The sequence below is a fragment of the Grus americana genome, chromosome 5 (assembly GCF_028858705.1).
Source record: "Grus americana isolate bGruAme1 chromosome 5, bGruAme1.mat, whole genome shotgun sequence".
NCBI lineage: Eukaryota > Metazoa > Chordata > Aves > Gruiformes > Gruidae > Grus > Grus americana.
In genome coordinates, this window is record NC_072856.1 from 40714047 (window position 1) to 40741577 (window position 27531).

The 27531-nt window shown below is 40.7% G+C and overlaps 3 protein-coding genes across 25 annotated transcripts in view; 1 reads left to right on the top strand and 2 right to left on the bottom strand.

Moving 5' to 3' along the window:
• The window catches only part of STRN3 (striatin 3), a 62972-nt gene extending 61947 nt beyond the window's left edge, over positions 1-1025 (bottom strand). For all 4 annotated transcript variants that reach the window (XM_054828934.1, XM_054828931.1, XM_054828933.1 and 1 more), the window contains exon 1: positions 714-1025. In XM_054828934.1, coding sequence (XP_054684909.1) covers positions 714-1025 — 312 coding nt within the window. The remainder of the gene's footprint in view (positions 1-713) is intronic.
• AP4S1 (adaptor related protein complex 4 subunit sigma 1) lies at positions 392-23207 on the top strand. 6 transcript variants are annotated; one of them, XM_054828935.1, is made up of 7 exons: positions 392-543; positions 6403-6541; positions 8292-8491; positions 10550-10636; positions 11621-11689; positions 14793-14816; positions 22454-23207. In XM_054828935.1, the coding sequence occupies exons 3-7, from the start codon at positions 8354-8356 to the stop codon at positions 22580-22582; spliced, it is 447 nt and encodes a 148-aa protein (XP_054684910.1). In that variant the 5' UTR covers positions 392-543; positions 6403-6541; positions 8292-8353; the 3' UTR covers positions 22583-23207. The 6 variants fall into 6 exon arrangements, with proteins under 6 accessions (XP_054684910.1, XP_054684917.1, XP_054684911.1 ...); XM_054828942.1 differs by having other exon boundaries at positions 14793-14804; XM_054828936.1 differs by lacking the exon at positions 392-543 and adding an exon at positions 1224-1357.
• Positions 23208-24447: 1240 nt separating this feature from the next.
• HECTD1 (HECT domain E3 ubiquitin protein ligase 1) overlaps positions 24448-27531 on the bottom strand; it is a 65606-nt gene continuing 62522 nt past the window's right edge. For all 15 annotated transcript variants that reach the window (XM_054825983.1, XM_054825977.1, XM_054825986.1 and 12 more), the window contains 3 exons: positions 27081-27231; positions 25781-25925; positions 24448-25403 (listed from right to left, as the gene is read on the bottom strand). In XM_054825983.1, coding sequence (XP_054681958.1) covers positions 25266-25403; positions 25781-25925; positions 27081-27231 — 434 coding nt within the window. In that variant the 3' untranslated portion in view covers positions 24448-25265. The remainder of the gene's footprint in view (positions 25404-25780; positions 25926-27080; positions 27232-27531) is intronic.

Consider the following 27531-nt stretch of genomic DNA (forward strand, 5'->3'; position numbering starts at 1 on the left):
ACGAGTGCCTGGCCAAGTCCTTTACTTGAGATTTACCTGGACAGTCTTTCCTCATCCTCTCCCTGCTCGGGAGACAGACACTCCTGCCTCTTCGCAACCCCCTCTTCTCCTCCCAAAGCAACCGCTCGCTGAGCTTCGGGGAGGCGCCAGCCCTCCCAGGCCCGGAGGCTCTTGCTCCCCTTAACCCGCACCCAGGGCTGAGGAGGCCGCCGGCCCGGGGAGCCCCGGAGTCATTGTGCCGAGGGAGATGATCGCAGCTGTCAAGGCGCAGCTCGCCCTGCCGCGGGCGGGCGGGGAGGAGGGTCAGCAGCCCCGCGCCGCGGCAGCGCCCGCCCGCCCTTCCCCAGCCGTCCTCCGGGCCCCGCAACCCGAGCCCGGGCGAGAGGCCTGCGGAGCAGGGGCTGCCTACTGACCCAGGAGCCCAGGCGGGCGCCATGCTAAAAACCAAAATGGCTGCCCCAGGGAAAGGAGCCCAGCTCAGGCCGTGAGGGGCTGCGCCTCCGCCGGCCGGCGACGCCGCTTCGCCCGCCGGACCTCGCCCAGGTACCGTCCCCGAGACACAGCGACCGGCTCGACCTCAGGGGCCCGAGGGGCTTCGCTCGCCCGGACAGCTGTGCTCCCGCACCCCGAGCGCGGCCCGGTCCCCAGAGCCCACCAAACCGGTCCCAGCCCGCGCCTCGCTCCGCACGGAGCCCGCCCTCAGCCCCCCGTACCTGAAGCTCAGCCCGCTCCACCTCCCAGTGCGCCCTCTCCATCTCGAAGCGAGCCCACTCATGCTGGATGTAGTGCAGGATCCCCGGGATGGTGTAGTGCTGGGGCCGGGACAGCTCGGCGGGGCCCGCCGCCTCCTGACCAGCCGGGGCCGCAGGGCCCTGGGGCTGTTGCTGTTGCCCTCCTCCTCCGGCCCCCACGCAGCCCCCACCCGACTGCAGGTTCATGTTCCCTCCCGCCTGCGGCGGCGGCTGCTGCGGTCTCGGGGCGGCCGCCATCCCACCGCCTCCTCCGGCTCCGGGGTGCTCGTCCATTGTCTGCGGGGAACCCTCCTCCTCGTCCCGCGGCGAGGGCCTGGAGCAGGGGCCAGGGAGGGGGTGAGCGGAGCTGGCTGGGGCGGGGAGGAGGGGGGCGGGCCGGGCGCGGGGAGGGGGGGACTGCGCCGAGCAGTATCCGGGTGTCAGAGCAGCGCGGAGCCGCCGCCAGCCGCCATTACAGCCGCCGAGCCGTCGGCCCACCCACCCGCGGCTGGGCGGAGAGGGGAGGGGGAGTGGCGCGGGGTACGCTGGGAAATCGCTCCCCTCTCCCTCCGGCTTCCTCCTCGCGACCGGGCAAAGCGGCGGAGCGCGCATGCGCAGGAGGGGAGGTGAGCGCCGGGGCGGGGGAGCGCGCCGGGGCCGGGATCCCCCTCTGGGGGGCTGAGGTGGCAGCACACCGCGCAGGGGACAGCCGCGAGGCAGTCGCCTTGTCGCTGCCTGCCTCCGTCTCTGTCGGGGTGCCCCCGCCCGCCCCAGGGTAACTCGCCGCTGGCGGCAGGAGGGGGGAGGCGCCCGCCCCGCCCGCGGCCCGGCTCCGGGTGGGTCGGTGTCGGGACTGGTGGCGCCGGGCCCGGCCTCCGCGGGGGAGCGCGACCGGGCGGTTTCTGTCCGCCCTGAAGTGAAAAGCGGAAGCGGTGGCATTACGCTGAGGCGGCGGAGGTTGGGTTCGCCCGCGCCGCGGCGGCTCCGCGCCTCGGGAGTGTCAAACGTCCTCGGAAGAATCCGCGGGAATGCCGCTGGGTGGGCCTGGGTCTGCTCCTAAACCGGCGTGCAAACAGCAAATCGGGGGTTAAAACGCTGAAGTCTCTAGAGCGCAGCGCAGTTTAATGGTGCGCTGAATTTGTCCCGCGAGGAGGTGATTTTAGAATAGATTTCTTAAATTTATGGTATGTCTCTAGAAGTTGGCTAATCCTTTTTTAAATGAATGGTCGTCTTCGTGGTAAGGGGTGTGTGCAGCGTATTCCCTCCTCGATGAGAGGGGAGAGTGCAGTGTTTGCTATTCAAAAGTCTTTTTCCACGTGAGGAAGGTTTTGCAATAAATTGCTGTTTTATTTCGCCTGGCTCAGTTTTATCAGGGATAGCAATGCTGTGTTTGATGCTGCAGTTTGAATATGGTGAAATTACCTCAGTTGTAAAATACTGCTCTGAAATGCAATATTTACAAATTCTCATTGCATCCTATTTGAAATTATCTGTAGGTCACCCATTGTAAGTAAGGTAGGAGTTTGGTTTTGCCTCTCTTCAAAATATTTATATGTTGTACTCATTCAGAAAAAAAATTAGATAGTTTCCTAAACAGGGCTTATTCTTTATAGAGCTGGAATCCTCTTAAGTATTGAAAAAATAAGTACTGCGTGTTTTGGTACTGGTGTTCCCTTTCTCTACTAATCTCTCCTCAGGTGTGTATTGACCTTTCAGTTAGTTTATCCAGTCCTTCTTTTCTTTTCCATTAAATCATTTCCTACTAAAATTTCATCCTACAGTCTTCCTGATTCCATACAGAGATTAGCCAATCAAAATCCAACTCCTTTCTACCTCAGCTAATTTCTTTCATTGTCTACTGACAGTATCAAATCATTACTAAAAATTAAGACTTACCTCATAACCAGTTCAGCCTTTTGTTTAGTTCCGATCTTACGGGACATTCCTCATTCCTGAGTATGTGGGAGTTACTGCAATTTAGTTCCATTACTATATTCAGCCAGCATTTTGACAACTCATCAGCAAAGGAAAACTTTTTTACTCTTTCCTTCCTCCCTGACTTCCCTAGATTAATAAGGCTGCATTTTTAAAATCCCTGATCCTGAAGTTGAACACAGTATTTTATTTTAAAGCCACATATACATAGTTGTTTCTTCTTTGGATAAATTATAATGTGTGCATTAATAAGATTTAGAATACAAAAATATTAATAATACTGCATGTTATTTTTACTGAACCCTTGTCCATGGTCCAAACAAAAATAGGGAGAGCAAGGGTATTGATTATGTGAGTGGTCTTCATTTGCTACATACTTCTGTGCAATAAATTCATAGCCAGGAAGCTCAATAGCCTAATATATACCTCAAAAATATTTGTTCTGCTGCTGTCACCTGCTTGTGCCTCTACCATATAGTAATTTTTTTTTCTTTTCATTAATACTTTAATTCCAGTTTAACCAATTTTGTTCTACATTTAGTACACACATAAAGTCTAATTAGACCTCTGCATCCAGAAAACCAATTTGTTTAGAGTTGGACGGTGCAGTAAATTATTGGCTTATAGTTCCATCTAACATTTATTCTTAATTCTTGGTGAAGCTGTTCTGTAAAAATGTAGTCATGCATTTCCTGTTTACTATTTGATCTCTTATTTACATTGTAGCTGAGAGCCAGAGTGTTGCAAAACTTTGCTATAGCACAATAAAAAAAAGGTTTCTAGATCTGTGGACATTGACTAGAGTGGGTTTAGTGTGAGACACATCTGATTTGAATGATAACCATGTGGCAAGAAGTCTCAAACTCAGGTTTTGTTTCTTTTTCTATAATTTACATGTCAGAGTATGTATAAATATTGGTAAAATCTTTGACAAAATAAATTAATGTTGAGTGCTTGTGTCTACTGGAGGAATAATTAAAATTTTGTTTAAAATGTTTTATATTACTGCATGTAGAATCTGCTGGGTTGGCCATGCTGGAGACTTAAGACCTTTTTATCCGCAGAACAGGTATTGCAGGCTTTGCCTCTCTAAGAGGACTCAACCAGTATCTCAAAAGACAGCATTTAGGGGTGTGACTCACAAACAGGGACAACTTATTTTGAGGTGTCTTATGTGGTTATGCAGCCTACAGAGCTGACATGTCCTGGGAGCAGTTTCTGAACCATTGTGGTTTCTGTTTCAGCATTTTGAAGCAAACCAGGCAGGTTTTAGTTTGTCTTGAAATACAAGACTGGAGTTACCTGTACAGGCAGGGGGGTGGGGGGGTGTGAGCCTGCTTGGGGGCACTAAAATCAAGAAGCATCTCTTTTCATGAGCCTGGGTCCATAGTCTGCTGCATACATGCTGGTTTAGAAGGAGTTAAAGCCATCATATTGTAAGTCATCACCAACTACGTACTCCATCAACCAGCGTGAGTCACACAAGCAAATAGTGATACTAGTTTTCTCTCTTAGATGTTTGTCTGCGAGAGATACTTTAATGAGGGTGAGATCTAACACAGTCTAACAGCACACACTTAAATCACAGTAGTTAAACTTTATGTCTTTTGTGTGCATGCCAAATTACCCTTACAGCAGAAATATTTTCTAAAGGAAATGAGTGCTACTCAGTCACTCTGGAAGGTAATTTCTTTTGAAGGACAGTTTGCAAGTTCAAGACTTTTTGCATCTTCCCCAAGTCATACCTTCTGAGGTTTTTTGTTTCTAGGGAGTCTTCATTCTGTCATAGAGTTTTGTAGGTGTTTTGTAGATTGGGTATGCATGAAGCATATACCATAGGCTATTCTGGACAAAAATTCTAACGCATAGTTGACTGTGATAGGGAGAGCTGGACTTGACATTCCATCAAGATCTGGATAGTCCCTTCCAGTCTTCCATTCCTAAGCCCATTTGTGATGTGAATAGTTGTCCAGTGACCTGGAATGAGACAGCCTATTCATTTCTGACAAGCAGCCTTCAGATAGTAATGTCTTTTCATTACTAAAATGAACAAAATAATGGCAGAGATATGAAGGGCTTGCATCTTCTCACCAATTCCCTTGAACAATTTGATTTTGTGTGCATAAAAGCATCATGATTTCTGTGTATGTGCATGATTACACGCAGGCATGTGCGTGAGAATGCACAGAAAAGCACGTAAGAGTTGTATCAGAAGTGGAGCTATCTTCATTAGTAGAGTACTGATTATTGATCATAAAAGGTAGTTCCTCAAATACATAGAACTTGATGAAAGAATGGGAGTTTCTCCACCCATCAACATGCACAGATATGCTTTTTGTTTGTTTATCATACTTCACAGATTTCTTTACATCTTATATATGCAAAACTAATTTTAACATGTTGTCTGTATCTGAAAGCCAAGATAAAAGGAGAAGAAATAAACTTTGTTTGTTAGAAACAAAACTCAGTCATTTCCTTTTTTTACCTAAATTGTGCAAGCAAATGTTTTTATTTCTACAAGTGATATTTTTCAGAATTATTTTAAAAGGAATTAAAAACCTCTTAAGATATTTATAATAACTGGTGTTATTCTGAAAGTCAGATTCCACAGCTATGCTTGCATGCTTTTTGTAAATTTTTTAAAAAAATGTTATTTGTACATGTAAATTTATTCCTGTGTTTCTGCACAAATCTGTGCGCTTGTGCTGCCATTTACATGACCAAAATTTCTGGCTAAAATTTTGGAAGCTATCTTTGGGGCTGGTGGGAAAGTACAGAAATGATTAGTGATACTAGTTCTAATACTGTGAATAATGATTGTCTCATAAATTACAGATAACGCATTTGAATACTATGGTTCTATCTCTGTTACAACATGATTCATTTTTTTTATATCTATTCTGGATAAGAGCCTTTGTGAGGATTTAAAAAAAATAATCTGGTCTAAAGTATTTTCATACGTAAAACAATCCAGGCCATTCATAAGAATGCACACAGATAAAATAGTCATAACATCAGAAAGGGATTAACCATGTAGAAAGATTAGCTTAATAAAGGAATGATTAGGATTAGGGGCCAATCCTGCAATAGGATCCATACGTATTAATTCTTCATATATTTTTTTCTCGTTTATATTGCTTAACAGTAACTCAAAGTACAACAGCTCTGTCAGTGCTCCTGGGGTAGTTCTACTGTCCTCCCGTTCACAGGTCCCACTTGAGTATCTGCAGACATGTTAAGCCTCAGTTTTTTACTCTTCTGGGATGGATTTGTGCAACTTGCTCATTTCTGAGAACAGGATTTACACTCCTCAGTATTATTTATGCCTAAATTATTAAAATAGCTTGGAAACAACTTGTTCAAAGCAGAGGACTATTCATGTTTCAGCAGTACCAAACACAAAGATGAAGCTTAAAACTAGGAAGAAAAAAGCTGTCTATGTGGCTGTCATTATCTAGCTTGGACAGACATGTTTTGCAGTTAGTAGGAACAACATGCATAGCTTTTGGTCTGTGTCTGAGCTTGCTATTTTTTTCATTAAAACAATGGGCAGCATTTCTTAGTTGTTAAGTAGCTTTAAAGCTTTAGGTTTCTTTTGCTCATGAGGTTGGCCCTTACTAGAGTGCCTCATTCTGAGCTGGAAGGAGTCGTTCATTCGTATGAATGAAACCTTCCTTCTTGGAAGGTTTGTATCAAAAAATGTCTTCTCACTGTTTTACCTTTCTTTATGCCTCAGAAGCCTGAGGTGCAAGGGAACAAACTGCGTGCACCACTGCAGCAGCACTGACCAGCGTCCATGACTCTTCGGTCAGAGCAAATCAACAAAAGTGCGCTCCTGTTCTGGACGTGAAGAGACTTCACTGAGCCTGGCGGAGGTGAGAAAGCTCTGAAACTGTCACAATTCCAAACAGATTCTCTTGTCCTAAGGATTGATTCTGGACTCCTGTTCCCTGGAGGTGCCCGTTAAGAAATGAATTCTCGGTATCAAGTCTAGTGAAAAGACATTTGGTATAGAAATCTAAACTTCTTTGTATATGGAGTAAACCACGGTACACTGAAGAAAACAGGATACCTTTCTTGAGATCTAAGTGATGATAATAGAGGAGGCTTTTCTTGCAGAAAATATTTAGGTGACCAGTATGAATCAGAAGTAAGTAATAAGTGATGTCAGCACAATATATTGGGATTTTTTGTATTACTGTCATGAAAGATTTAGATATTATCACCCATCAATGGTGTATAGCCAGTTTATTCAAGTTGCTAATAATACGAGGCAGCACCTATGCAGCTTGCCTTGTTATAAAAAATCAGCATACGTTTAAAAGTCTGTGAGGTTGCTGCCTTAGAGACCTGTGTTGGTTGTTGAGCTTTTTCCCCTTTTGCTTTTCTGCATTAAGATACACTGGTTTTACACAAAGAACTACACTGTGGATTCCGATATGTTTTTTTCAGCTTGGACTTTCTCACAGGAGCTGTGAGACCTTAGGAGGGAATGTTTGTACCAGGCAAAGAGCAACTCTTCAGAACTGGAATAAAGAAATAGCTTTTGCGGTAGTTGCTGTATTTCCAGTGCATAAACCTCAAGAGCGTTTGGGCCAATAAGTCTGTGATCCAAATAGAGAGTCAGATGGAAAACATTACAGTGACTGTTTTCTCGCATTAAAGAAAATAACCCAGAACTTCTGTTTCAAAAAATTACATCTGCAGTTTACCTTTTTTTTTTTTGCATACTTTTCAAAACCTGAAAGAATTCGGTTGTTTAGCAAGCAGATTCTGATATATATGCTGTGCTCTAATAGCTTTTTTCATTGTACATTACATGTAGCATATTTATATTCTACAACTATATTTCAGTGGCATTGTGTGGATTAATATTTACTTAGATTGAGATTAAGCTGTTTTGAGTAATTAACATGAACAAATTTCTCCTTAGCTATCAAAACCCCACACTTAGTTTTCATTAAGTGCAGAATTCATTTTTCATGTCAGTGTGGGAAATTAGATGGGAGAAAACAGATTTCAGTGGCTCCTGGTCCAGCACAAGATATGTCCTGATACCGTTCATACCCAAATATTTAAGAGGCTCTCCTGTGTTAAAGAAATAGTCATGTGTTTTGGCCCATGTGTTTCCCTTTGTCCTCGCTCCCTTCAATCTGATGTCAGGATGGTATGAATGAAATTGTTAAATACAAGTCAGGGAAAAAAAATGCACTCATAGGCTGAGTTTGCTCCTATCAGCTGTGTTAATCTTATGTGTTGGTATTGGGCAAATTTCTTATAATGTTCTCAAACCAGTCAGCATGTGGGAAGAAAATGGTAAGTAGATTTATGGTTTTGAAGAAGTAATTGTTTATTCCTCCAATTTCCCCAAATCCTACAAATAAATTAAATTGCCTGATAATGTGAAAGCAATTATTTATTAGACAGTTTGTGATTATTTTTGTGGGGAAAAATGGAGTTTTACTCATGGGATGCATGCAAAAGATTAAGAGATATTTTTCCTATATTCTGTGTTTTGGCAATAAACTCAGTCTTAAATATATGTGGATCTGGACTGGCTAGCTTTTAGGAAGTCTTTTATAACTCCTGCATATACTCTTTTCTTTCTTTTTTTTCTCCTCACAGAAATACTCTTCCTGATTCCTGCACCCCATATTCAAATCTACTGCTGACATCAACAACAAAAAATGATAAAATTTTTTCTTATGGTAAACAAACAAGGTCAAACGAGGCTCTCTAGGTATTATGAGCATGTAGAAATTAATAAACGGACAATCTTGGAAGCTGAAGTAATCAAAAACTGTCTCTCCCGTTCAAAGGATCAGGTAAGTTTTGTAGTTTTTCCCCTGGGCATTTTATTTTATCAACATCTCACATCTTTCATGTCGATAATTCTGAAAGCACATCAGTTTCCATTGCAGGTCATTATTTCATTTGTATTCATGAAGTAAAAGATTGTGTTTCTAGATTATGGGTTCAGTCAGTTGAAGTGTTATTCTGCCTTGAATAAATACGATTTTCTGAGGCTTACAGAGATTTTGGAATTTTGTGTATTGCTGTCTGTCATGAAGATTCCTCCTGTTTATTTGAGGATGGTCAGAAATCCAGGAAGAATTTCTTTTATCCTGTTAATTGCTTGTTTGGTAGAGATCGATAGACAGATATTACTCATGCTTTGCCAGAAGGTGGTAGGGATAGTACTGACAGCTCCAAGTTTAAATGAAAAAACTTATGAGAAAGAATCCCAAATCATGAAATTACTACCTAAACCACAGGTGTTTTTTGAAACATAGATTTTTAGGCCTCTGTATTAGGCATTTTTATTTTAAAAAAGTGATCACGCTTTCTGCAAGAAAGTCAGTGTATCGGGTCTGGCTGAGATGGAGTGATTTGTCCCCATAGCATCCCCCACAGTGCTGTCCTGTGTATCGGTAGTGAGCAAGGTGTTGGTAACACACCAGGGTTTTGGCTCCTGCTGAGCCGTCCTGACACAGCATTGAGAGCCTCCGGCCAACATTCCCTCATCACCAGTAGGCTGGGGGTGGGCAGATCTTGGGAGGGGACACAGCCAGGACAGCTGACCCCAACTGACCAAAGGGATATTCCATACCGTATGATGTCTCAGCAATAAAAAGCTGAGAGAAAGGAGGAGGAAGGGGGGGGCATTTGTTATTTACGACATTTGTCTTCCGGAGCAACCGGTACACATACTGAAGGCCTGCTTCCTGGGAAGTGGCCGGACATCGCCTGCTGATGGGAAGTAGAGGATAAATCTTTTGTTTTTTTTCCTTTGCTTCCATGCACAGCCTTTTGCTTTTGCTTTATTAAACTGCCTTTATCTTGACCCACAAGGGGTTTTTTTCCATCTTATTTTTCTCCCCTCCCTGCCCTGCCAAGGAGGGGAGTGATAGAGTGGCTTGGTGGGCACCTGGAGTCCAGCCAAGGTCAACACACCACAGTCAGAAAACTCAGAAGTTGGAAGTTTTCTTAGATGAAAGTTGAGATTTTCATGACTCACTTAATTGACCCCTTGGTTCTTTAAGAAAAGTACCAAACTTAGCAAAACTTTTGAGCACGTTAATTTGCATTGAAGGAGAAATCTGTGACTTGGGCTGTGTGGGGTTTTTTTTGTTTGTGTTCTGAAGCCAGCTGCTTTATTTTTCATTAATTATGTGTGTCCTTGAAGAGTGGTCCTCACATATTTCATGCTAGAAAACCTCAGAAAAAATAACAGTTTCTATAAAGTACTTTAGTTTACAGAATTGACAGTGACTAAAGAAATTAACCTCCTCCATACTGCTTGCAAGAGCATCTCCAAACAGAAACTTCACCAAAAGAACTAACGGTTTTCTGCCATTTCAAGGACTGAGCAATATGATACTTTAAAAACGAGGGAGGCATTTTGTAAAGCAGTGTCTAACAGCACCATCTGCTGGCTCTTGTCTTACTAGGAAAGATGTGAATTCCCCCCTCCTCGGGTCTGGAAGTCTAATACTCTTCATTTTTATATTAAAATATAGATAATTTTTTAAATATGAAAATGAACTTAAGGGCATTTCTTTTGGAAGTGCTTCCAGTTGAAAATTTAGGGGAAGTACTGACTGTCTTATAAACCTGAACAAATTACTTCAGTTCTGTATGTTTCAATTTTTCTGATTTAAAAAGTGATAGCAAGTTTTCTGCCAGTAGATGATAAGTTTTGTCTACCGGTTATCCCACTAAATTTCTTTCAAGTCAAAATTATTTACCATATCTTGGGAAATCCATTGTTCTTTGTGGGCCTTACCAACATGAAAGCTTAGGCTCTTTGAGCACTCTGTGCTTAATACTGTCATATGCTTAAATGGCAGCTACTGTGTTTGACTCATTTTGCTTCTGCCTAGTGCTCTTTCATTGAATATAAGGACTTTAAGCTGGTATACCGACAGTATGCAGCCCTTTTCGTAGTCGTTGGAATCAACGAGACAGAGGTAAGAAATTACGTATGCTCTTGAAATGAGAGTGAAATAAAAAGACTTATAAAAGAAAATGTATGTTTGACTTCATTCTATAGTGGTAGACTGAACTCTTACCATGAGGTAGTCTTCATGAGCCTTATACTGATTCTGCTTTCTAAATTTATGTTTGATTAAACAAATTTATATAGGGTGAGGTTTCTCAACAATTGTTAGCATTACAGCCAGATCAGCTGTCTCATCTGTGGTGACTTTCCAGCTGCTCACTGTTTTTAACCTCCTTGGCCAAATAAAAAATTTCCATACTGTCAGCAAGAATGATGCCACTGTATTGTATTTTAAAAAAAGGTGGTGGTGGGGGGAAGTATCTGAGTGAAAATTGACAAGTACTGTTACTTCATCTGTTCAGGCTGCAAAGCTTTAGTGTTTACATTGATTCCAAGTTCTCAGAAATTATTTCAAAGCTTACCGTTGGAGACTTTAATTGGGTGGTGTGGAAGGTAGCTGCTGACTACCACTGTCTTCGAGTCAGGCTTCTAATGGCATGCAATTTGGGGCAAATCCTTTTGGCTTTGCTACACGGTCCAAAAATGGCCCATCTATACTACTGCAGCGTAGCCTGGCTCTGTGCTGCAGCTGGCCTCTGTGACTTCAGCACGGGTAGTCAGCTGTATCTATCTAGCTAACCTGGGCAATGGTGGACCAAAGGATGCAGTGGGGTGGCAGCAGTGGAGGGGAGACAACTCCATCGGGTAGCGCAGCGCTCGCCTGCATGGCTGGCCTGAAGCTTCTGCCCCCGAGCGCTCCCCTGTTTTCCCTCCCTCTGCGGGGTAACCACGCCTCGTCTCACTGTGGTGGCCTCAGCTTGTGCGCTTCGTTGTAGGTCTTATTATATTTTCTAGTTGCTTTTCATACACCACAAACTGAAATAACACAGAGAATACTATTGCATTTTCTAGCTATTCATTTAATATTCACTTGGTTTTAATTTAATTTCAGAATGAGATGGCAGTATATGAACTAATTCATAATTTTGTGGAAGTTTTGGACAAATACTTCAGCCGAGTGGTGAGTGAGACATTGTATCTATTATGAAATATTTCTTCTTTCAAAGGTTTAGTGACTATGTCATTTCAGGGAATAAATCAAAGGAGAAATTTTTTTTTTTTAATATTCATTCAGAATTTTGAATACTTAAGCATGAATATTACCACTGTAAAAAAAAAAAGAAAAAAGGAAATAAAAAAAGGCAGAATTAGTTGATTTTTCAGAGGGGGTTATATGTGGGTTATAAATCATCAGACAAGGAATACCAGAAATATTTGTTAGAAAAGTTGCTTTTACATGCTTATACTCAGGGGTTTCTTTGGGTCATCTACTCTTAAATTAGCCACTGGCATTTTATACATTTTACAGAAATAGAGAGGTTTTTCTTTACAGTTCTTTTTTTGCATTACACCCCCCCCAAATGAACTTCATTCATGATAAAGATGGTGTAAGCATTAAGCAGGGAGCTGACATCACTCTCACTGAACAAGATCAGAGGGATGGAACAAATGAAACCTCAAAAACCAGTCTGTACTTGTGCTCCCCATATTGTTGTCATGCAACAGCAGATATCTGATAAAACACATATTATACAGATAGTCATTTCATTAAGGATTCAACATCAGACATGGGTCCAGTTAAAATGGCAGTGCTCCTTTTGGTGGGAGATTTATTTGTTTGCTTTTTTTTTTTTTTTTTTTTTTGCAAATGCAAAGTTTGAAAATGCGGCATTATAATCCTGGTTAGAACACGTGCTATTTAATATTGGGTTTGTAATAATCTTGTTATAAACCAATTTGCCCGAAATCATACTTTGGCACAATTTCAGCTTATCTATGCTGGAACATGTTGGATATCCCTCTCAGAAAAGAGGACTGGATAGAGTTTCCCCTGTAGTCCAGGCACTTGAGCTATTATGTTGGTGATTATACATACAAGAGATGAGTACTCAGGGTCTGTAACTGATTTCCCAGTCCTAGTACCACAGCAGACGTGGCAGAGTTCCCTCTGGGAATTCAAGGACATGCTTGAAAAAGTTATCTGCACCCTTTATTACTTAGATGCCTGGAATATGTTTTAGGCTATTATCTCAACTAATGTTGCACCAGCCTGTTGAAACTGCTGGCACTGTGTCACTTTCTGACTGTACTAAGTTCAGAATTATGATTGCAGTCCCAACATAAGAGGTGATAACCAGTAATGGAATTTGATCCCAGCAGTGCAGGAATGCATAATAAAATTTAGTCACATCTTAGTTATCTAATTGAGCTAATAGTTGCCGACCACTTCTCAAGTTTTATTTTCTTCACTTGAGGCAGAGCAAAAATAGATGTAGTTCTTGTATCTATGAATGTAGTATATGTAATTCCTTGACCACGTATATAACCCAACCACTGATTGTTGTTAGAATTTTGCTGAATTCATCATACCAGAGTTTTTTGTATTTTCCGTAGCATTTCAGGTTTGAAATAGGGGAACTGAAAAGGGGGGGTGGTTAAAGAAATCTCATGCCATTCCATGGTTCTATTTTTAATAGCATATAACACCATAAATGGCAGAGCACAGAAGAAGAGGGCTATAATTCTAGCTGGGGTTTCTGGCAGAAACCACAGAGCAAGAAAATATAAGTCTGTACTGTTATGGATTAATGTTCAGGATTTGCAGAATTTTAGCAGCATCCCAAATTATGATGATGACAACGGAGACAGTACTCTGGGAAAGGAAAGAACATCCGTCCTGCTCTAGAGGGACATTTTGTCATCTATTATTTTTAGGCTTGTGAGCTTTAAACATTCTCACATACTCTATTTTTATCAAATGGAGTTTATAGAGCTTGAATTCAGATATTAGCACAAATATTAACAAAATTAGGGGGAAAGTTTTCAAAGTTGCTTGTGAGATGTAATTCTGAGTCCCCTTCACTTTTATATGGTTACCCACAGAAAACTCGGCATACTGTTCAGAATAAATATTCCAATGTTCCAACTACTTTTTAATGCTATGGAAACTTAAGTTGATCAGGCTCTTAAAATACAAATTTTTGTGGTGCATAAAAAACTTCTAATTGAAGAATGGCAGAGTTACTCAGCAGAGGCCTGCAGACTACAACTAGTCCAGTTTAGAGCATTTTTGGACCATGGAAGTAGCAGCAATTTTACCAGTGACAACTCCGCCTAAAACTCCAGGGTTAAACTGTGAATGGAAACCATCTTAGCAAACTAAATTCCCTTGGTAGCAGATAAATATTCCCTCTTTCAGCAGAGGCTGGGGAAGCTCTGCTCCAACTGTGCAAGATCTTAACTGCTGAGGCTGAGATTAATTTTTTCTAAATTTAGACATTTAACTGAGGCACCTAAGTTAGAAGTTTGGTCATCCTAAGCTCCCATTACCAGCAGTGGAGACTGGTAAGTATCTTGAGAAAGTGAGTCATGCCTCAAGTGTGCTGAGTCAACTGTTGAAGATGCCCATCTCTTCTGTTGACTGCAGAGAGACCACAAGGGCTTCTAGCTCAGATATTTTGGTTAAATGAATAAAACTACTTGGGGTAAATCCAAGCTAAGACTAGAAGGGAAATGATGACTATGTGAAGAATTGTGTCGCTGGGTCCAAAGCTTGGCATTGCCTGCCCTCTCCTAATATATCCAGCCATGGGTATATACAATGTCTAGATTTTGCTGTTGAAATGATCTGCAGCAACATTTTTAACTGTGTTTTTACATAAATTGTAAACTTGGCATTAACATCCTGTTTTTGCAGGAGGAAGAAGAGAGAATATAAGGCTGGAGTTACCATGATTAGAAATGCTGGGTTTCCACCCACTCATTCAGATGGCACTGTGTATATTCAAATTGTTACTTGTGGGTGACCTCAGTGGGTTTTTCTAAGTAAAAAATTCAGAACATTAGCTTTTATTATGGAGGCAGGTAACACATCAAAGGCAAAGCAGCTTTGCAGAAAAGAGTATGTAATTGTACAGTCCAGACCAGAAATCTGAATTGCCCTAAAATTTTGTATCATTATTTTGAAGACTTTCTTTATCCTCTAAAGGTACGTGTAATGTTTAATGACTATGAGATAAGAGATCAAAATGTAACTAATGGCTGTCTATCTCTTTTCCTTGCAGAGTGAATTAGATGTATCCTTTTCAGTATCAGAAATCCAATTGTCTTTTTGGTGTATGTTCCAGTTCATACTGTCTTCATAGCACTGACTGTCAAACAGTCAAGACAATGCAGAGGTTTAAAAATTTTGCACTTACAGTAAGTAGCACCATTCTGGCACCTTTCTGGAAGCATGGCTGATGTTCCTAAGGGTCACCTACTTAAATCCTCAGTCATTCAGATAAGCCTGGTACCATTTAAAGTAAGACAGGGAGAGCTTGCTTAGAGAGAACTAAGTACCATTAACACCTAGACATGAAAAGTTACATTCATGGGGGAACCTACTTTAAGGCTTAACTAATTATTACTTCAGGCTTTTACTTTTTTCTTTAAGTTTACAATAAAATAGATATTGAAATGACTGCAATAATAAGAACTGAATGATCTGTGTCTTGAGCCAAACAGCAGTAGCATCACTGTGAAATTAGGTTTGTGCTTTGATCTCGCTTCATGAAAGCCTGAGTGAGTTTTACTTTCTATATCAATGGAAAAAGAGAAATGCCTGGGAGTAGGAAATTTAGGAAACAAGGCATTGCCAGAGATACCATTTTCTTTTGCCGCCCCTCCCCTTACACAGATATATTTTCATGTGTATGATTTGCAGGGTACAAACTAAAATATAATTAAAAAAATGAACTAAAACCAAATACAAATACTAAAATACAGTCCTGAACAATTAAACGCAAATAGTAAGTAAATAAAATACAATACTGAATTCAAAGAAAATTAAACCAGGAGAATGTAGTGCAAACAGTCTCTCTCCTCAGTTCTTCTAACCCCACTGCCTGCTCACTCTACTCCAGCAATCCTTATGTCTATGTTTGTTGTTGGTTAAATGCAGATCGACTGGTACAAAGAGTTTCAATTATACACCTGAAATACAGTTGTCACCCTGGAATCAAATACTGTACAGTAGTTTAGTTTACTTGCCTTATTTAAGAATTAGTACATATGAAGAACAGAGAAAAATTCTGTAATTTTTCTTGTAATTGTTCTTCTTTACTGAAAAAAAAAACCAAAAGGAAATAATTAATGTTACTTTTGTAAATATTTTAATGCTTGCTACATGTTGGAACTCTGTCTCATTTATTGAACTTAAATATTTATGTCTATATATGTATATACTGTCTGTATTTCCTTCCTGAAATTCACAAAATACTGTGGTATTAATATAAGACCTCTTATTAGATTAGAACTATGTGTAGTTCTATATCAGCTTTGCTGGATTAGAGACTAACCTGACCTATTCAGTAATTTTACTTAAAAATAGTCCCTCTGTTTCCATATGGTGTATTTTCAGTGTCCAGTTAGCTGATTCTTTTTATCTTAGATTGTTTGCTGTACTGATGATTCTAAATTCTGCCTGCCTCTGGTCATCATTTTCATACTGAGAGGAATGTCCTGTAGTTATATGCTTAGAGTTACCACCAGTAGCCTGTTTAATAGCCGAGAAGGCTGCTGCTGTATCCAACAAGCTTCTGCATGAGGTGCTAGTCCGCATTGTTTAGAGAAGTTGTTGCATTACATGCCAACACTAACCTTTGCAACTGGTGTAATACGGTGTCTGAATGATTCCCGTAGAAATTCATCTTCTATATGGGTCTCATCTGCACGAGGGTGTGAATATAAATATTTGGAAAATAGGACTGTGCATTACTATCTTACTTGATAATATTGGAAATAATACTGGAAAAACTCTACATTGTACATTTCAGGAACAATTTTAAAATAAAATATTTTACTTCTATATATGTAAAAAATAATTCTGCCATTTAAGAAAAAGTTGAGAGGATACATAAAATAGTTGAAATGAAGTGAGATACCCTCAGCATTAAATGTAAAGCAGAGGTGTAACGATGAAGAAGTGGGCTGTTCAGGATTGTATTTATTTTTGACAGCAGCTTGAATAGAAGGCCCAGAAAAACAATATAAGATCTGGACTACAAGTGTCTTAGATGTTAATGCAGTGCAAGCAATAATCCATCAATATGCCTTTCATAGCATGTAAGATAACATTCCCACCTGGGGTAAAACCATTTCCTGTGCCAACTAGTCTTAAGCTAACTCTTATATTCAGTACAGTTAGCTTGGATGCAAAATATCTGCTGGAGGAAGTGCTGTCTGAAGGGCTGCAACAGTGAACACCAAGTAGTATTTACAGAATCTTTGTATACGGAGTATCTGGCAGGAGACTGTCATGATTTCCTGTCTCTGCGCTATTATTTTTGTGTACAGATCCATAGGAAGTTTATTTCAAAAGTAATAGTGGCTATTCTATATAGAAACTGGTGTTTACTAACATGAAAAAAATAGTAGGAAATTACATTAAATCAAAAAATACATGAAAAATAGATCATGACGCATGAAGGCTCTTCACTTAGGCACAGAGCAAAGCACAGTTACATCTAAAGGCGGAAACGATCACGCAATTGAAATGCACTGATTCTTAAGACTTCCCCAGCCGCAGCGCACTACCCCAGTACTCCTGGCAGCGCAGCTCCTGCTAATGCAGGACTCCAGCTTTCATTTAGGTCCCAACACCCAAATGCTTTGTATTTTACAAAGCTTTTATGTGGGAATTGTAAGGCATTTAGCCATTACATGATGTCCACTTTCATTCTGAGAGTCAGTCACATATTTAAGGGTACCTATGACAGAATGACATAACATTTCTAAAGTTGTTTGGTTTGTTGTTAAAATATCTGTAAGGAGTGTTGGTTGGGCCAGTTTAATGAACAAGCATTGAAATTGTCCTAGGGGTGGTGCTTTCTGATGTGGTAATAGCCCTAGGTGAGCCTCACTTCTGTGTATGAAATAAGTGGGTGGGATTTTCTGTAGCTCTAAAACTCCAGCTGGGATGGCGTAGGAGCTGCTTTCTTGGTGTGATGATGACAAAGAAACTATAAAAACGTAAGAGTTACCACAGCAGTTTTGTAGGGAACAATAGGCTGGTAAGCATGAGAGTTTCTAAAATTACAAAAAGTTGACTTTTCCATTGCTTGAACTGGTGAAGCAAAGCTTACTTGAAGACACATTATTAACTTAGGGAAGAAAGATACTTACGTTCCCCTTCTGGGAGGGGAGGGGGAAGACAGGGTGCTCTAGGACGAAGCATTTGAAGAATGTTGTCTTGATCCAAAAAAAACATTACATTCCATTGCAACTAGCTGCTGCTGCTCCTAGGATAGATAAAATGCTTTGATACAGGGAACACTTCATGTGAATCAACTGTATTTTTCAGTCCCCCGTGGAATAACACTTTCAGACTACAGAGCATTTAAGTAGTAAGAAAATTGAATGATGAATTTATTCTGAGAATTTATAAGGATACATTTAAGTTTGTACTATAAAAATAAGTGGATGAAATGGAAACCTATAAAGATTAGCTTAAAATTGATATTCATTAAGGGGAAAGTTTCCCTCTAGGTCTGTGATGTCAGGAGACACATACTTACGTCAGGTAGATCAGCCCCCTTCAAACCTTGGCAAAAATTAACCTCAATGTAGGAGCAAATATCCTAGAATATCACAGACCTTGAAGGCACCATTTGTCTCCTATTTTAATGTCAGCACAGTCGTTTGAGGAAGACATGCTCAGAAAGCATTAAATGGGTTTCAGTGCCTAAAATTTGCCTACCATTAGATAGACTAAGTTACTTAAAGTAAATGTTAGCAAAAATGAAGTCGGAACATGTGACTCTAGATTTAAAAAAGAAGCAACCCCCAACTAATCTTTAGTTGAAGATGAATGGCCAGGATGGAAATCAGTTTTGTAATGCTGTATATTCAGTAGTGAATCATCTGCCCCGTAAGTGCCCCTGCTGTAATCTACAAAGCTTTTGTTTGTGCTCCCGGGTGTGTTACCTGCTCACAAGGTGTTGGCTGCACTTTATCATCTCTTAAGCCTGTACACACCCTTAATTACTCGCTTGGAAAAGCCTGAGATATCTTAAAATGTCTCTATCTGAAGAAGTTATTTATCACATGCAAGTTCTAGATGTGCCTTTTTCCTTTCTTTCCCACCTCCTTCCCCTCTCCCCTGCTTAACTATCTGCCTATATAACATTTTGGGGAAGGAAACACAGGACTGTGTCACATTTGCCTCCACTTAGTATGTAAGTGCCATAAAAACCCTTTGTGAGAATAGAAAGTACCATGGATGTCTTTAATAAGGGCAGTTCCTAAAGTGACCAAAAGCCAAGGTAGCATTTAAATACCAGTTGTAGTAGATGCCGTTTACCTCTCCTGCCAGGTACGCAGCCACAACAGCACTGACTGAAATCCCTAACCAAAGAGGGTAAGGGCTCACCTTTTGCCTAGGCCAACAACTTACGAGAATTTCCTGTCTGGGTCTCTGAAAACTGTTATTACAGACTTTTATCTACAAATGCACAGAAATACATGTTTTCTTCTGCACAGTTGTTTAAAAATGCCTGTTACCCTCTGCATGGGTCTAGTGAATGCCCCTTAATACTCTTTCGTGGGCAGCCAGGATTGTTACTGGAAGCAGGACCTTAAATGACAGCTCTGGGTGGAGCACATGGCAGCGCACACATGGAATGTACCTTTTTCCTGTTGCCAGTTGCTCAGACTGGTTTGCTGTGCTGCTTTTCAGCTGGGTGTGGATCTATGACTTCAGGGCTTTAAACCCTGAAATTTGGGGTCACTTGCCAAGCAAGTGACAGGTGGTGAGGATGAGTCTTGCTGAGGATCAGAGATACGCATCCCTCACTGGGCAGGGCACTCGGACGTGAATGGCTAAGCAGTGTGTGTATGACGCGATGTAATGGTAGAGGATAGTCATGAGACTTACAGGAAGCGGAATAAAGCCAAGGTTGCTCCCTGTGCAATCTGACTGTTTGCCAAGAACAGCACGGTAAAGGGAGGTGGGATGGGAACTGAAAAAGGAAGCCGGGATGTCAAGTTGAGAGTAGAGGGTGAGGAATGCTTTGGCACCTTCAAAAATCAAGAAGATAGATTTTTCCAGAATGGTATTAGTATCGCCATTCAAACTGCAGGTGAAATCAGTGGTTCTGGAGTGATGAGTGTGAGATTAACAGGTTACAGATGGACAGAAATCATACCACTATATTCTGGAATGGAGTAGGCCAGTTTTGGAATAGCCCTGCAGAGGAATTGATGTCTCATTTAACCATATTGAGTTTGAGTGGAACAGCTGCAACAGACTTATTGGGGTGGGTTCAGTCTTCCTTTGACATGGTATCAGCTCTTTAGGAAATGCAGCAGTGCTAAGTGTGTTTCAAATGTTTTCTGAAACAAGGTGATGCAAAAAAAATCAGGTGGGAGTGGCAAGTTGCTGCATCATCACAGATCCTGGTTGATCCAGTCTTCTGGGTTGCAGATCCCTGGGATTTTCCAAGGAAGAGGAAGGCCTGGAGAGGTGGGAGCTCTCGCTCCACTGTGGGAACTGTGAATCAGTGGTAGAGTGTAAAATTTAAAAGACAGGAGGAGCTGACTTTATCACTTGTTGAAACCTGAATGGAATGTTATCTAAGTTCGTTAACAGAGGCTCCTGCCCTGTGTAGAGCAGCGCCAGGGGTGAACTAAGCAGCAGCAGCAGAGCTGTCTTCCTAAAGAGTGTCACATTACTGGAATAAAGAAATCTTAACTGCTACCAACTCAGTTAAGCTTGCCCATGGAGAAAGGTGGGTTTGGGATTATTCCCCAGGCTGAGGACAGGCCCAGCCTCCCTTCTCCACAGGTTTCAGGCAGGCAGCATTTCTGCAGTAACATTTAAAGACACCGAGCCGGCCACCATTACCTCAAGTAATGACTTGGGCTTCTGAATCCAAGAGAAAGGAGTGCAGAAAATTCCCTCTCTGCATTCCCAAGTACTGGCTTCAGCCCTGGTTCTCTAGAACCTGGGAATTGTTTAATGGGTCTGGCTTTCACTGCTCATTGCAGAGAAAATAAGGCACCTAACTTAGATTAAGGAATTCCCTTCTCAAAGCTGGATGCTAAAAACTAGGCATGGGGATGGTCAACATTACTTAACTTAAACCCATTTCTTGAATTCAGACCCAAGACTGTTCACTTTCACCAGCTCACATCACTACAGCTCTGGTGGTTTAAGTGGTCTCCCCACCACTTGCATTTACCACCTAGGAGGAACAAGTACATACAAATACGTGGCTCTGCAGCTGTTGTCACAGTTCGGTACTCCCACTGTTCCTGCTCTTTGGCAGAGCAGCAGGGCCGACGGCTGTGGTTGGATTCACTACAATTCGTGGGACAGAGCAGTCCTAAATGCCAGAGCCACATTCAAAAAAAGAGAGTAAAGCTTTATCATGCTGAGCAGAGGAAAACGTTGATGCCTTCAAAAACCTGGCTCTTCCAACTCTACTGATTCGAACTGGAAGTCCACTAACATAAATACACGGACTACAGCAAAACCAGGCTGTCTTCCTGAGCTCAAACCATGGCATCAAAAATAACATAATGCGCAGAGACGGCACTTGAGAGACTCATCAAAGTGGGGAAAAAGTGTCAAGTGATGCATTTAGAAGTTACTGTAAAGTATCTTGCTAGCTCCACTGCAGCAGTCCTCAATATACAGGCAGGAACTAGAAGGAGCAAAATTAAGGCAAAGCTGATGTGTTGAGCAGAGAGAACACATTTAAAGAGCAGCAGGAGGTGGAGAGCAAGGCAGCTGAAGGGTTATTCACACCTCACTATGAACAGCATGTGAGTTGGGCATCACAGATGTACCCAGCAGGCATTTTTGCTGTGCCTATTTCTGTTTCAGGTTATGGTGATAAATGGCAACGTAAGAATCTTTTTTCACTAAGTGACCCTTTGCAGTTCAGTGGATACCTAAAACACTAACGTATGCAGAAGAATGCCCGCTGCCTAATGCTGGAGTAAGGCCCATCATCTTTTTTTTTTTTTTTGAGACAGATGCTGTTAGATAATGTTAAGGAAAAACAGACGTGGTTATGGACAAATTTCATATATCACAACCATACAAATTCAGATTGCTTCGGATTATTTTCCTTTAAGTGAACATTAGAAAATATCTTTTAGAAAGTATTTTATGTATGAACCATTTACTTTTACTCTCCTTTATGAGATTTATTACTAAATCAATGCCTCAACTTTACATATCAGCATATTCCCTTAGGAAGCTATTTGCAAGCAGATCAAATAAATAGTATCAGTAACTGAGGGTAAGGAAAATTATATTTGAGAATCAAATTTTAAGAATTTGACAATTACTTTGCTAAGAAGTGCAGAATTTTTGCATGTTCACATACAAGGTGGCTATCCTTTGATAACATTTTATATTCAAGCTATACGTGGTAAAATTAACCACCTATATCTAAGGTTAAGTTGATCTTTCTTTTACTACTATGTGGTAATCTTCCAAGATGGGATCCTGTTGGTGGTTTAACTTCTCTGCTACAAACTTCTGACATATCTGTGGCCAGGAAAAAGCATCAGTTGAACTGTTTCCCTAGATCAATTTATTCTCATTTATCTGGCTGTTAATTTTCATAAAGAAATAACTGTTTTGGTAAACTTTGATTAAAGACTAAGGTGCCTAAGATTTTCTCTGAATTATCTTCGTGTTGTTCAAAATATACTTAACTTGAAACATTTCTAGATCATGTTCAATTTAGACAGAGTGCACATAATTTTGGATGAAATGGTGCTGAACGGCTGCATCGTGGAAACAAACAGGAACAGGATTCTCGCCCCTCTGTTTGTGCTTGACAAAGTGGCAGAAAGCTAGCAAGGTGCACAACTGACCACAGTGTGTTACAGAAGATGGGGAAACCATCAGGAGCGTACCAACAGCAGTTTTCGGATGTCGTAAGATCAACTCATGCAATATTCAAATTAGTTGGAAAATACTTCCTGTTTCTCCTATACCCTACGTACCAATGGAAGATACAGCTGAACATAAAGTGGAACCTTCCGTTTCAAAGACAGCCCTGTTGATTCAGCAGCAACCTTGCAAGAACAGTCAACATTTTTTAAATCTGACTGAGGATAAAGTAATGGGAACTTACACATGGCCATCTGGGCATCACTTTCAATTCCATAGCTTTGTGCCAGACCTAGAAGACAGAAAATACGGAAATATAAATTCAGACAGTTTCAGTGCTTCCTTTAAGCACTAACCTGATTTTTTAATTTCCATACAAATGTACTGTTAAGTTAAAGTTCTGTAACCTTCATGACTATTTTTAAACTAGATTCATCCTTCATCAAAAAGCTGGTTTCACTCCCTTTTCCATTTAAGTCATGGTTACAAAAGAAATGTAACTGACAGAAGTATACATTTGGTATTCCTGCGTACTGTGTCAGTTGTAACCAGAAGTATTTGGCACTTAAATATTATAACATTAATAAAAGATAATTAAAAGTTTGATCATCTTTTATCATGTTGGCTTCATAGATCACACAAAATCTTTTCTATTTTGGCACACCAGTGTATTTTTGTTCTCTTGTATATTCTATCCATGCATCATGATTAAAGCATTTACAAAAGATAGGCAAGTTTCTCGGTACCAGCGAGGTGCCAAATCAGATCTTCCTTCTCGAGTATGAGGACGTAGCTATGCTAACTCGTATTCACAAGGCATGCAACATGCTGACTCGTACCTGTACAGTATGCTGTAAGTCACGGAAGAGTTTGCAATCTGAGCTTACTGTCACTTACCTTTCCAGAATGAAGGTCTCTGGCTGCTCCTTCATAACCTTCACACCATGAAGCATAACTTGATACTGGAAGAGCACACACGGTGTGTGAAAGCACCTAACAGTCATATCTACATTGCATCTAGAAACCAGGGTCTAAGAAGCAGGGAGGGAAGTGTTGCGTGGGAGAACAGTCCATATAGCTTTAACGTAACAACACATTCAGCAAAATGCTGGATCTGCAGCAGATACACGAGGTTTATGCAACTGTTTTGTTGAAGCACAACAGTCACAGGAGCTGGGAGGGGGGATTCCCCATCCATTTTGCATTGGAGAAATTTTCAGAGACGATGCCCATCAGGCCCTATGAATAATGCTACAAGAAGAAATCTGGCATCAACCTGATGTATGGGCAGGAGGCAGAATCTTTTGGCAAGCCCTCCCTCAGCACTGCTCCAAGCAAAGGTCATTACCAAAGAGAACTGGCACAGAACAAAACTTACCACACAGATTCAACTAAAATAGTAATTTTTCTTCTCTCGTATCAAGTACTTAAATGTCTTTAAAGACATATTATCTTACTGTAAGCCACTTTTTACCAATAAATCCCTCAGCACACACCGAAACCCAGACAAGCACTGCATCTCAAGTACAGCTGAATCAGCTGCATTGTCTGACCCAGGTTTTACTCAATGTAACAAAGAACTGTAACCTCAGGTGACACGGGCCCACAGAAGCACACCAAAACCCACCACATTCAGCATTATCACTGCCAGGCTAGTTCTTACAAAGTTGCCCTAATTTTGAAAAGATTTGAGCACAGAGGTGAGTTCGTGAGATCAATTATTGCCGTGTAGTTCTTCTAAACCTTGAAAAAAGTGTGGCACATCATTCAGAACATGTACAGAGATTGAATAACATAAGAAGTATTAATGAACTATTCAGAGGAGACAGTTTGATATGTTGCAAACATTTTAATGATTACTTTTGAGCTTACACATTGGGTGTTTCCTTTAAACTTCAAACTGCAACAAGTTAAATAAATGTTTATAATATACAAAGAAAATACAACCAAAAGTAAAACTTGCTTTAAGTGTGCCTTGCACTAGGAACCAGTGTTTTTTAATAGCTTTATTGTTGAGCTGCACAAACACACTTAAGGATTTGATCTTTATATAGCAGGGCATTTGAGAAATCAAAATATATTCCCACTTGAAAGAAAAAAAAAAAAAAAAGGTTGTGCATGATTATATGCAAAAACCCACTAAAATACTCCAATAGTGCAGGCACCATTAAAAAAGAAAAAGCGGGAGATGCCCATTAGCTCTAAGTTTTAAGGAAGCAAGTTTCTGACCAGTTAGCTTAAAGCCAGCGAAACAGGGATCAGTGATGGCAACTGTAGTGTACAAGGTATTAAATGACAAACTTTACACAAATACACTGTTAGAAATTTGTATCGGTGAACACTGAAAATCTGATGATCTGTTCTTTGGAACAGTCAAACAGAACCACCTTAATTTCCAGTTGTGCAAGCCCTTGAAGCATCACACAGTGTTCTGTGCCAATTTCTTGCTGGCTGTGTAGTTACAAGGATTTATTTTGTCATTAGCAGCTAACAAACTTATTCCACATGTTCCTAAAGCCTCACAGGTGAAAAAAAAGGCAAGTCTCATCAGAGCACAGCGTGGAGATCATATTTTTTGCACACAAACACAAGAGGCTTTGCTAGTATCAAAAAACACTTTCTCATGTCCCATGCTGCGGTCAGCGGCTCAGTTGAGATGGAAGCCTTTCTCCATGGTAGCAGCTAGCAGACGCTCTCTCATAATCTCCTCAGAAGAATACTCAGGCAGCTTTAGGTAATGCACACATGTATTCACAGATGGGTAACTTGCATCTGTAGCATCAACCTGAGGAAAAGAAAGAATATTCTTCACTGCAGTTGTTCACAGCACTCGATATGGAAGTTACAAGTTGTAAGGTCCTCTGATTCACGGCATTTACTGCATACGTTAACACCAGTTGTCAAGAAACAGTAGCATCAGGAAAGCTACAGACCAACTTACAAATGTATTTACTTAAATGAACATTAATTCTTTTCTATCAGATATGAAGTCAGAGAACAGACCTGGAACCAGGTTAATACTGGAAGCTTAGTATAGTGTCATAAATTAAAAACAAAACCCCAAACCAAACCAAACCGAATCAGTGTTATTTCTTAATGTAGCAGCAATTACATTCAGAAGCCAAATTAGCTGGTTTGAAGGGCAAGCTGAAGAAGCCATACCTTGCGTACAACAGTGAGCCGGGGGTGTAGGTTTGCCAGTCCTCCTGGTGGGAGTGTTGAGCAACCAGTGGTGAACTGCAGAAAAGCTTTCCTTTCATCTGATGACATACCACACAAGACTCTCACAAAGCGAAGGAATCCAGGGCTTAAAATAAATTAAAATAATTCGTTATGATAACACAACAAGAGAGTGCTTTTTTTAATTTCTCTTGAGACAGTACAATTATGATCTTCAGTCACATCTAAGCAGTCACCGTAAGATTCTAGGGCATGTTCCGTATTGAATTAAGAATAAAACATCATAAACCCCATATAAATACTTCTTTAGTCTCCTTGTGAGTGTAACACAGAAAAATGTAGGTAAATAACTCTTCTCTATACTTATCTTGGAGCGTTATTTGGGTATCTTAGGTATGAATGGGTAGAGAAGTAGATAGAACTCAAACCTATTCTATGAGAAGAATCCAACTGACTGTATCTTAAAACTTTTTCTGTACCGCTTCTGCAGTATAAAGCCACTTAAATTTAAATACGATTTCTTTTCTATCCTGTTAAGGACCCTCATGTAAAAAAATGTAACAGACTGCAATAGATCTCCAGCTGCAGCTGCCCTCATCCGTACCAGCTGGGAAAGGAGGGGGAGGAGAGGGCAGAAAGCACAGCCTGCTCAAACACGTCCTCGGGCATCAGGCACTGCAATTTCAGCTGCATCTTTGCATGTAGGGCAGGGTTCACGAGAAGAATCGCTCCACATAGCAGCTTAGACTGATTAGGATCCTTCAGCATGCTTATGCTAACATAGTTCCAGAAGTAATTTGTACGTTATTGCTACCAAACGTGATAAGCAGCACACACATCCCCAACCATTGAGACCACCCCTGATAGCCAATCACCACTATATTTGTTCCCTGCACAGTACATTTTCTTTAACTACTCTTGAAGAGAAAGAAATAAGGGACAAATAACAACTACACCCAACTGAACAGAAGTTATAACCGTAAGTCTAAAAATGCTATTTTTAATAGCCTGTATTAGTTAGCCATCATTACATGTCCACTAGTTGTTCACATTTTAGTATTTTAAATTTTGTTATCCTCTCTCATCACAAAAACACCAAGTACCTTCTAACCTATCTGTTGTAACATACATGCTTACTTCATGTAGTTTTAGACAATCACTTGCTCTTCTGTGACCACCGATCCCATCCAGTTTGGCATCTTTATCTAATGAACATTCTGGATATTTTATCACTTAATGTATCTTTTAGCTACTATTTTAAAATCACTCAGAATCTAAGTACCTATCTCGTGTATATCCCAGTTTAGGTTCAGTGTAATTGATGATATCCTCAGCTGCCCAAGAAGGTGATTGATTTCCACAAAGAATCATCTGAACTTCTTCATGGCTGAAGGAACTCAGCTTCTCCATTGGGAAGACTCTATTGAAGCCATCTTTAATTTACACAACATACAGTTATACACATAAGTCAAAAGAATGTTTATAAAATAATGTCAGCATTTCAATTATATTTCAATCAAACCAGAACTAATCAACAGTTTCTTAATTAAGGTAAAGAAGACCTCTTCAAGATTAAAAATGGCATAACTAACGCAAAGGTGTTATGAAATTAATATCTTACCTACTGCAATCTTAATTTAACAGTTTGGTTTTGAAAGCTGTTCTATGCCATCACTTTAACCCAGCACACCCTGAACACCAACTAGTCCACCTAACTGCATATATATTTTGCC